General features: G+C 41.0%; 1 protein-coding gene across 1 annotated transcript; it reads right to left on the bottom strand.

Annotated features, from left to right (window-relative positions):
- Positions 1 to 6,250: 6,250 nt before the first annotated feature.
- KCNJ11 (potassium inwardly rectifying channel subfamily J member 11) lies at positions 6,251 to 9,412 on the bottom strand. The gene is made up of 2 exons (XM_087921020.1): positions 7,290 to 9,412; positions 6,251 to 6,654 (listed from the first exon to the last, which is right to left on the bottom strand). Exon 1 carries the CDS (start codon positions 9,214 to 9,216, stop codon positions 7,996 to 7,998), a length of 1,221 nt encoding a protein of 406 aa, XP_087777146.1. The 5' UTR covers positions 9,217 to 9,412; the 3' UTR covers positions 6,251 to 6,654; positions 7,290 to 7,995.
- Between the last annotated feature and the right edge of the window lie 1,426 nt (positions 9,413 to 10,838).

Below are 10,838 nucleotides of genomic sequence, written 5' to 3'. Positions count from 1 at the left end.
CCAGGTATGAAATAAAGAGGCAGTGGGGCTACAAGAAGGCACAAGCAACGCATTGCAAAGAAAACCAAATTGTTCAAATGTGGTACAGATGAAGGAACCTGAGAAGTACAACTTGTCATATGAGCTGGTTACTAAGACAAAGCCAAGCAAATTCCCTTATAGCTTAACGTCCCGAGTGAATCCAGATATTGTGATTACTAACTCAAGTTTTATAGTATAGCGTGTTCTGTGAATCTAGCCATCGTGGCTTGTTCAAGCAACCACGATTAAAAGAACCCACTGGTTAAAGCAATGTGTGAATTCAGCGCCACCCAAAACCTGGTTCTTTTGACTTTCTCTTTTCCAGAGAAGTTTCTTGAATTATAAGTTTCAACCAGCTTAGGACGGTCTGCTTGCTTGCTTACTTACTTATTTACTCATTTATTTTTAAGAATTATAAGGCTGTCCAATTCAAAACAACATGACTCTGGGCTGCATTCCTCTAAAAACATTATAGCTAATTTAAACTGTTTTTCCTCCTTTTAATAACGTAGACTTTATCCTTGAGAATAGATTTTGGTCAGGCATAATGGGAGTTGCAGCTGAAGAGATCAAGGAGATGCCAAGCTACACAAGGTTGCAGTAATGGGATACTGTAGGTAGAGTCTGCTGAGCTCCGTGTTCTGAGTAGGGGTGAAGCTATCAGGGAGTGGAGTGGAGTAGGTTGGGCCACCCATTCTTTTTCTTACCTTCTTTGTTTCTCTGATCGCTTCTGTCTTTCAAGGCTGAAGGAAGAGCTTTCCCGGCAGATCAGGATGAGCTGCAGGTGATGTGAAGTATTGCTACTCTGCAATATTTCATATTGAGAAAAAGAATCTACAATGAAAGGTGACAGACTGGGAATCCAATTATATAAAATATCCACGTGGTGATCTCTGAGGAACAATTATTTTTGCTTTGCTATTGGAAATTAGTCAGTTTAATGGTGAATGAAGGAGTTTAGTCAAGTTTAAATTTAAAAGTTTAATGAAGGAGGTGGGAGTTTTAGGATTATTTTCCTCAAACTCCTTGCTCATTCACATGTGCTTGTTTATTCCACCTTAGTCGTGATGGGACTCAGAAGCACATCAAGAGACAGCTGCTGGAATGCCTCCTGTGTGGTGAGGGCTCCTCTGACAGAGGCCATGTCTTTAGGACATACCAAAGTGTTTATTCACTTACGCAGCTCTGCTCCTATTACACCAACTCTGGATGCTTTGCATTTCAAACCCATGAAGTGAGAAGGGACAGTCAAGCCTGTGGCCTTCTAACGTGTGCTACCTTTAACAGAAGCAAAATATAAACAAGAAAATTTACCTTGGCTGAGGCAAATAAACTGGGCATCTCATCTTCTATTATTTGTGTTAACGTTTCAGTCAGTTCTTTCTCCCTGGACTAAACTGTCCGCTCTTTCTCATGTGGCTGTTATTGTGTCGCATAAACTTGATGCAGAAGGCCATTGGATCATGCTCTCAATGTTCTACCTAGTAAAGGAGGCACCATGTTTGGTTCTTATTGTTCACATATCCCTGCAGCTTCTTCAGGAGTTGTCCACTGAACAGATTGGCCATGGTGAGAACACCCACTTCATGAAGATCTCCCCCAACCATGGATTAGAAGAGTTCCCACTGCAATTCTCTGCCTCTGAGCTTAGCCAGAAACTCACACAATAACTAACAAGTGAGAACAACAGAGATGTTATTGTGCGAGATCCCTCCCTCTCTTCAGTTCTAAGCGTACAAGTTGTTATCTTACAGCCTGTCAGGCTTTCCTATTATGGGACATCAGCTGTGCTGAACTTCCAAATATGGGATGGTTTCTGGATTCCTGCATGGCAAACCAGGTACTTGCATGTTTCAGGCTCTACCTTATTCAGCTCAGGAGGAAGTTTCAACCATGCATCCTTCTCCATTCTGAAGCTTTCTGGATATGCTGAACTACAATCCCCAAAACTCAATGTGCTCAGACTGGTGTGGAATGATGGGAGGTGTAATCCAATAGGCCTGGAGGATTCTAGGTTGGGGAAGGCTGATTTCAACCTTAATGGGCATACTGTGTCAGAATGTAATGGTCTTTCTCCAGGCAAAACTGAATCAGTGGGTGGTGCTGTCACTAAGAAAGAAGGCTGGTCTGGATCCAGTCCCCTACACTCCAGATAGATTAGAACTGTCCAAATGGATACATACACTTGATCAACTCCTTGGCACTGTCTTAGGTGTTAGATTTCTTTAAAAAAAAAACCAAACCAAACTGCTGCTATAACCTTTTGCATTGCAAGACAGACTTGTATGATTTACTTTCAAGGGAATGGATGACTGCAGCATGATTACCTCCTAAGGATTTATTTTTATTTTTAGGATTCAAATCCTCATTTTATTTCGACCAATTGAAAATTTATTTATTTTTTAAAATTGTACATTTGCTTATATTGTGTTTCCTTATTGTCTTTTTGGTCTTGTTAATAACCCCCATTTTATTCAAAAATCATATAGAGCTTGAAAAATGCAGATTATCTGGCTAAATCTCTGACCAGAGCTGAAATGCATTATTATAGCATCCCAAACCTTTGAGCAGCCAGTCTCCAATAAAGCAGAGTCTACCTCCCCCATTGCTAAGCAGCTTTTGCATTGTTAGATATTAAATTACTATTCCCCACTCCCGTTATCTGTGTGTCTATGTGTTGGATCCTAGTGATTGCCTGGACAAGTCACTGCAGTTTTCTTGGCAAGATTTTTTAAATGATTTGTCATTGCGTCCTTCCTAGGGTTGAGAGAGTGTGTCTGGCTCAAAATCATCCAGCTGATTCTGTGCCCAGAGCAGGACTAGAACTCTCACTGGAATTCTATAGATCTCTATAGATGCAGTGGGGGTGAGGGAGTTTTCAAGTTTTCAAGACAGCACCTGGAGCCACCTAGAATAGCCCCAGAGCAAGATAGACAACAAATAAATTTAATACATAAATAAATAAAATACACCAAAGGAAAAAAAATGAGAATCCTATTTCTGGAAAAATTCATTCTAAATTCTAGTGATATGTGTGGACTGTTTAGGAAATCAAACTATTGTTCTGAAAAGCATTACCTTTTTTTTTTAAAAAAAAAAGACTTTTTCTTTGAAATTGAAATGAATACAATGTCATTTTATCCAAAATTCAACAAATAGCTCATATTTCTGTTTTTGTTACCATTTTTATTTCCCACCCAATACCGTGAAGGAATGCACTTGGCATTAGGCCCCTATGTATTTGAATCTGAGCCATGTTTCAATGTCCTTGGCCAGCCAAGATTATAGTTTATAGCATTTGTATTGATTTTCTAATTGATTTAACAAATCATTAAGGCAAAAACAGTTCCTTCATTCCCTCTGAGATGTATTGTTTAGGAATGAGCAATATTTCATAGCATTCATCCCACTTTTCCACATGGCAGGTGATTCCTGAATTTAGGAAATTCTCCAAACTCTGGGAATTAATAGGAGTTGGCTTGGAGTCTGGAGGAGCTTTGAATCTCTCAGCTGAGGAGAAATATACATTAGTTATTTGCTGGGCACATGCTCTAAGATGCAAGTTCTGCTCCATGCTGAAGCATAGCTGGCTGGGTAACTGTGAACCAGACTTTCTTTCTCAACCCTAGTTTCTGAAATCCACTAAACCACATTGAACCAAGATGGTAGATTACATTTATAATGTTCACTGAAGCGATCTTAATCCTGAAGTGGATTGATTAGGTTGATCCTCATTCTCTCTCACACATATACGTTATCTACATTCTGTACAATGGGGTTAATATTTATTTATTATGTTTTCATATCTTTGGACTCAGAAAATTACTCCTAGCAGTTACACCATAAAAACAGAAAAAAATCCAAACTATTTCAAAAAACTAAATTTAGATCCGATTTAAATTTTAGATTCAAAACAACCACAAGGATGAAGTGCTCTACATAAGCATTTCTCAATCCTTATTTCTGCTTTTTTGTTGAACAGTTCTCGCTTTGGAACTAAAGCCTCAAAATTGTTGGGATTGCTAGAAGAACAGATATAAAGATATCCCATTAATAACAGTACAAAGCTATTTTGAATTTAAACTAATATTGATCCCATGTCAACCAAATCAGTTTTAATAGAGTGGGTGATAGCATTTCTTCATTATTCACAGAACTGTCAACAGGGAAAAGGACAAACATTTGTTCTCTGCTGCCCAGATGATGAGACTAGATGGCTTGGGCTTTTCTTATAGTAGGAGAAGTTGAAGACTAGGAGAAACCTTGTGATGGAATGAAGACAATAATGGAGTCACAAAGAGAGGTTTGGAGTTCAAACAGAATCTAAGCAATCATTTGTTGGCAAGCTCTGAATGTCCTATCCCGTTTGGAATAGAAATCCTCCAAGCCATGTCCATTTGATAATTAGTAGGTTTTGATCTTATTCTAATTAAAAGTGGAAGATTAAGAACAGAAGAGTAGCTAGGAAAAAAGTGATCATCTTATATAGAACTGGAAGTATAGATGTGCATCCTAAATTTGTAAGTGACCAAACCATGATTTGAATGTATGTTAAAGGAAAATGTATGTTAAGTGAACAAATGCTATCACAATCTTAACTATAGAAGATCCCCTCATATAGTTTCAAGGTAGAATATGTCAGTGAAGATTCTCAGTCATCCAAGTAGAGTTGCTTGGAAGTTTAGTCATGGCAACAGGACTTCTTCTCTTTTTGTTTGAAACGTTTCGCTGCTCATCTAAGTAGCTTCTTCAATCTTTCCTGGTAGAAATTTTGCGTAAGAAATTTGCCACATGAAAGCATGCAACAGATGTTGAATGTGACAGTTCCCATGACTTAGATGACAGTTAATGAGGGGTGAAGAGAAGGAAACCACCTGCTGTACTATTTGAAGATACCATCTAATGCAGCAGCACCAGGAGCAGGTTAACAAGAGTTTGAGTGACAGCTCCGATTATTTTTTTTTGTTCTGGTGAAGGTGGAGCACTACTTTGAAACTCAAGCAAGCCTGGAATCAGACTTCAGAGACACCTCGGACAAAATGAAGATTAAGAACGTGCTTCAGTTTATCTCTGAAATGAAACCTCTGTAGATTTCCATGTTCCAGCTGTTAGATGCTAGAAAGTCCAGGAGGCTGGTTCTGAATGATGTTCATAGTCCCCAACTACACATATGCAAAAAAAAATTAATAACCCTCTGGCTGTACAAGAAGGAACACAAGGTTGTGTAAGGTGGGGTGGTGGCGGCTTTGATATACTTCCTGGGTGGAAAGATCAAAAAACAATATAGGCCTAAGAGTGAAAAGGTTTTCCACATACAGCCGTTCTGTTCAGTTTTATTTCTGGATTGCTGCTCTTCATACTTCATCAGAGGCTGCTCTAAAGATTCCCTGAGTTTTTGGAATTGGACAACTGCCCTGCAGCAGGAAATCTCTGAAGAAGATGCTGAAGTTACTTTTACCTTTTTTTATTTAGCCTTTGAATCTTTTCCTTGGATATTGTTTCTGAGGCCCATCTATAGTTAATTAAGATTGAAACTTCATCCTCCTGACCTCAGGAATGACTGAGAAAAGATTCATGAATGGCAACTATAAAACATGTATAGAAAATGTTTTATGAGTTGACACAGAGCTGAATTTTTTTTCAAAATAAATTTGAATGTTTTGACTTGTAACTTGCTTGTTTTCTTTCTTTTTTATATCACTATTAACTCCTGTGGCTAATTATACCTTTTAATAAAGGACAAAATAGTTACCCTCAAGATTGGCTAGTTAATTAGTTAAACTATGCAATGGCTCATTCAGCCTCTAGAATAAGGGGAGTTTGCTAGAAAAAATGTTCTTATGTGGTTTGAGATATGGAAAGGGAGGATGAGTTTAATTATCCACCTTTTATAAAATTAATTACATTAACCAAAAATTAAGTAATTCTATACAATTGTGTTCCCAAAGAAGCAGAATTAATATGTGGGCATTGCTAGAGATTGGAATTCAGAAATAAAAGCACATCTATTACCTTTTGATTAAAGTTCTCAAATTTCTTAACCACAATAAATGCAAAGTTATATATGAAACTATTTAACAATAAATAAATAGAGGCATATTGCAAAGACTGATAGGATCATCTGGGAAATTAAGAGTGCACACATCCCTAGAACAAAAGGGCACAAATGCAGAAATTGTAAACATGACATATAAAAATAGTCAATTATACTAAACCACACACTTTAGTATTTTTTTTAAACAAATGCACTTTTTATTTTGGGGTTATTGGTCTATAAAATTAACATGGTTATGCCACTTTATTCCATGTTACAGACATTTCTGATTTACTGATGACATAAAAATATTGCCTTATTATTACAAGTAAAAACTAAGGCATGCAATTATAATTAAATATATACATGCTAATTTTAAATACATTAAGACTTTATCTTTGGAGTTCAGTGCATATAGTATGCTGTTTGGTAAATAAAGTAACATCTTTTTTTGATAACATCACCATGCCTAATCCTTAACTGTATACTAGCAATAAATTATGGAATTTAATGTTTCTAACCTTTGTACATCTGTTAGATTAATTAAGTTCCTGACCTATTCTGGTAAACTGGTTAATTGCCCCCCACCTCAATATGTCCTCATTCTGTATCAATTAATATAACATATATTTATTTTATTTCTAGCATGCTTTCACTCCAAAGAGACAAGGCAGCATAGATAGAACTCAGTGAGGTAGGTATGGCTACAGCAAAAGTCACTGGCCCAAGGTTAGCAGGGAATTTCATGGTTGAGTAGAATTTGAATCTTGGTTCTCCCTCATCCAGGTCCAACATTGCAGGGTTTTTAAAAAAAACATCAATTAAAATAAATAAAATTTGATGCAAGCTTGTTAAATGATGTCATTCGATAGAGATGAGAATTCACATGACAGCTAGGATCACATATGTCAACCCTACTGCTTCTATTTGTCAGTGAATATTATTGGAACTGAAAATCAAGGCAACGAGGAAGATGAAAAACCAGTTGGTTACCCAGTATTCTTTCCTTAAAAATATCCATATTTTTTCAAATGTTATCCTTTTTCAAAAAGTTGGAAAGATCAATTTTTGGTTATAACATTCATACAGAAGGAGCTACTCCTGCAGTTAAGTTATATAAAAGTGCCCCACATTAATTTAATATTATTCATACAAATAATATACAGTGTTTAATTTTACAGTAAAAAGATTGGGATAGCAGCAAAAGGTGACTAAAAGGTGACTCTAAACCCACTGAAGTTAAAATCCTATATTCACTGATTTAAAAATAAGCCCTCCTGAACTCAGTGGAACTTACTTTTGAGTAGATCTGGATAGGATTTTACTACTCAGAAATTCATTTTTTTCTTTTGCAGATCACAACTGTGACTGCTTTCCCTCCTAATTATCTACTTTAAAAAAAATATTTTTCCCCCTTATATCCTAACACAACATGTGGAATTAACTTTATTATATCATCTATTGCATATCCATAAGCCAACATACCTCCTAATCCACTGGCAATAAAAGAAAGCATGCAGTTATCATTTATGAATTAAATCAATACATTTATTCATTCAGTATAGCATCGCCACCTCAATGGGCACCCTTGCGCCTATACTGTCTTTTCGTAAGTATAAATAGCTGATTACAGTGTAAGTGCCTCTTCATTGTGGAAAAAAGCTAATTCAATCCCAAACGTAGAAAATAATTTCTCAAGAAGAAAAAAAAAGAGATGTCTATCTTTTTGAGAGGTTTACCTATCTCAAGTGCAAATACAGTACAGAAGAAAGCTTTATGCACACTCAGTTTTCCTGACATTATACCCTGAGTCGCGCACTTTGTCTTGCACCACAAACATTACATGTAGTCCACATACCGATGGAACCAACCTGAAAAATGAAACAGAGGCTGCCTCCAAGTCTCTTATGCCTGCTGTCACAAGCAAGTCCACCAAGTTGTCATAAGGTCTCCTCAGATATGGTAAATTTGGGCTTTAACCTGACAGACCTTTTCCTGATGGTGCCTTTGGGTGACAAGGATATAGTGTCCATGATACTCCGGTCTTCTTCCAGTTGCTTGGCTGTGCAGTTTGGAGTGGGCACCTTCACCGTGTTGCCAAACTTGGAATAGTCTACGGAGTATTGTCCATCCTCCTCCGTCACGATAGGCACAAACCTTTGGCCCCAAAGTATTTCATCGGCGAGGTAGGAGGTCCTGGCTTGGGTGGTGATGCCCGTGGTTTCCACCACCCCTTCAAGGATGACAATCACCTCCAGGTCCTCGTGGTGAGTGAGGCTGGTGGGGGCCACCTCGTACAGGGGGCTATTCCGGTCTATGACGTGGTAAATGATGAGCGGGGAGACCAGGAAGATGCTATTGCCTCCCACCGGGTTCTCCATCTGGATCTCGATCTGGTTGAGGGGCATCACCTCGCCCTCCTGGCTGGTGCTCTTCTTCACCACCTGCATGCGGATGGTGGCGCTGATGATCATGCTCTTGCGCAGGTCGCCCACGCGCAGCATGAAGCAGAGCTTCCCCCCGCGGAGGGCGATCACGGCGTGCTTGCTGAAGATGAGCGTCTCGGCGCGGTGGTGCGCCTGCGAGGTCTTCATGAAAATGCAACCCAGCATGATGGCGTTGATCACCAGCCCCACGATGTTCTGCACGATGAGGATGAGGATGGCGACGGGGCACTCTTCCGTCACCATGCGGCCCCCGAAGCCGATGGTCACCTGCACCTCGATGGAGAAGAGGAAGGCGGAGGTGAAGGATTGGATGTCGGTTACGCAAGGCACAAAGGGGGCCGCCGCCGCCGCCTCCCGGCCCTCGAGCCCGGCTTGAAGGTGCAGCTGCTGGGTGTTGTGGTCCAAGTCCCCGTGGGCGAAGGCGATGAGCCACCAGATCATAGCGAAGAGCAGCCAGCTGCACAGGAAGGTCATGGTGAAGATGATGAGCGTGTGGGGCCACTTCAGGTCCACCAGGGTGGTGAAGACGTCCTGCAGGAAGCGGCCCTGCTCCCGGATGTTCTTGTGCGCCACATTGCACGCCCCGTTTTTGCCCACGAACCTGGCCCGCCGCTCCCGGGTCCGGTGGCGCGTGTGATCCGGGACATCCTCGGCCAGACGGGTCAACACGTACTCCTCTGGGATGATCCCCTTCCTGGACAGCATGGTTGGCATGGGCTTCCACCCTCCCACCACCAGCGACCCTCCCTGCCCCGGCTACGGCCACGTGCCCGCCACTGCTGCGGGGGGGTGCGGGAGGGGGACGCCAGCCAACGGAGCCCCAAGGCCTCTTCGCCGGCGGTCGCACGGCCCTGGCCCAACTCCCCCTTCTCCGCCCCGCCAGTCCCGGCGAGCGCCGTCCGCTTCCCCCAACCCACCCACCCTCCCCGCTCCTCCAGCTGCGCACGCCAATCACAGCTCGCGTCGACTTTGGCGAGGCGGCGGCATTTCGTGACTTGCTCCTGACAGCGAAGGGCGGCAAGCCAACTAAGGGTTGTCCGGCTCTTGGAGGAAACCCCACGCGAGGAGTCGTCAGGTGGCAGCGGCGGCGGTGGTCGCCGCCTCGCTCGAACCACCCGTTCTCTAATCCGAAGACAAATAGAGTCGGCAGGGGGCGCTCTCGCGCCGGGGAATCTCAGCGCGAAGGTTTCTCCCTCAGGATCAGCGCAGGCAGAACTCCTGGATGGCAGAGTGTCGCCCGCCGCTAAGAGTCGGGTGGGTTGGAGAAGGTGTTCATTCTCCCCCTCAAAATCAACCTCAAGCATTCGATATCTGGTCTATTAAAGGGTACAGTGCACCAATAATTGGGAGGTTGCCTGCCTTTCACCTTCCCTAAGAAGGTAGAAGTGAGATTTTCTTGAATTATATTCTCCTAAAAGAAAAGATATAATCTCTGGTCGGTGAAATTGATTCACAGGTAAATACAATACTTCTATTACAGCTGTTCTATTCAGACATGAAACATAAACATTGAAGTATGAATTTACTGTTGGAGTGAGAAAAAGAGGCAGGACAACAGATCTGCAATTCACCTGACTTAAGGAAATAAAAGCCCAGCTTCTTTATTGTATTATTTATACCATGGTTCTCCAACCTTTTGTCTTGCCTGGGTCACATTGAATAAAGAGGAATTGTCTTGGGCCACATATAAAATACAGGTAGTAATCGACTTACAGAAGTTCATTTAGTGACTGTTCCAAATTACAGTGGCACTGAAAAAAGTTTGTTCATGTGATCAAAATTCAGATGCTTGGCAACTGTCTCATATTAATGCAGGTTGTAGTGTCGTGGGTCATGTGACATCTTTTGCAACCTTCTGACAAGCAAAGTCAATGGAGAAGCAGGTTACTAACTCATCAACTGCAGTGAGTCATTTAACAATTTAGCAAGAAACAATTTAGCAAGAAACAATGTCTCACTTAGCAACTGAAATTTTGGGCTCAATTGTGAATTGGAAGTCGAGGACTACCTATACACACAATAGTGTGTGTGTGTGTGTGTGTGTGTGTGTGTGTGTAAAACATGTAGCCCATGGGTTGCGGATTGGACACATCTGTATTATACTTTTTTACAAAGTTGCATTTCATACGAACTGCTAATTTCAGCATACTTTAGTATACAATGGCTGCACTATAAAGTTACGTTTTACAGATTGTAGTCCAAATACCCATGGTATTCCAAAGTTCCTCTGCTATTCGGTTTCTTTCTTGATAAATTTGAATAGTTCAGTTTGCAGGATCATTGGAAAAAGCAAACTTGGTATGACAGATTTTAGAAAAGGATTTGAAAACAGCAGT

This window comes from Pseudonaja textilis, chromosome 1 (genome assembly GCF_049901715.1).
Source record: "Pseudonaja textilis isolate UNSWEBS1 chromosome 1, rPseTex1.2, whole genome shotgun sequence".
Lineage (NCBI taxonomy): Eukaryota > Metazoa > Chordata > Lepidosauria > Squamata > Elapidae > Pseudonaja > Pseudonaja textilis.
Note: the sequence above shows the minus strand (reverse complement) of the source record. Positions and strands in the feature narration are given on the sequence as shown.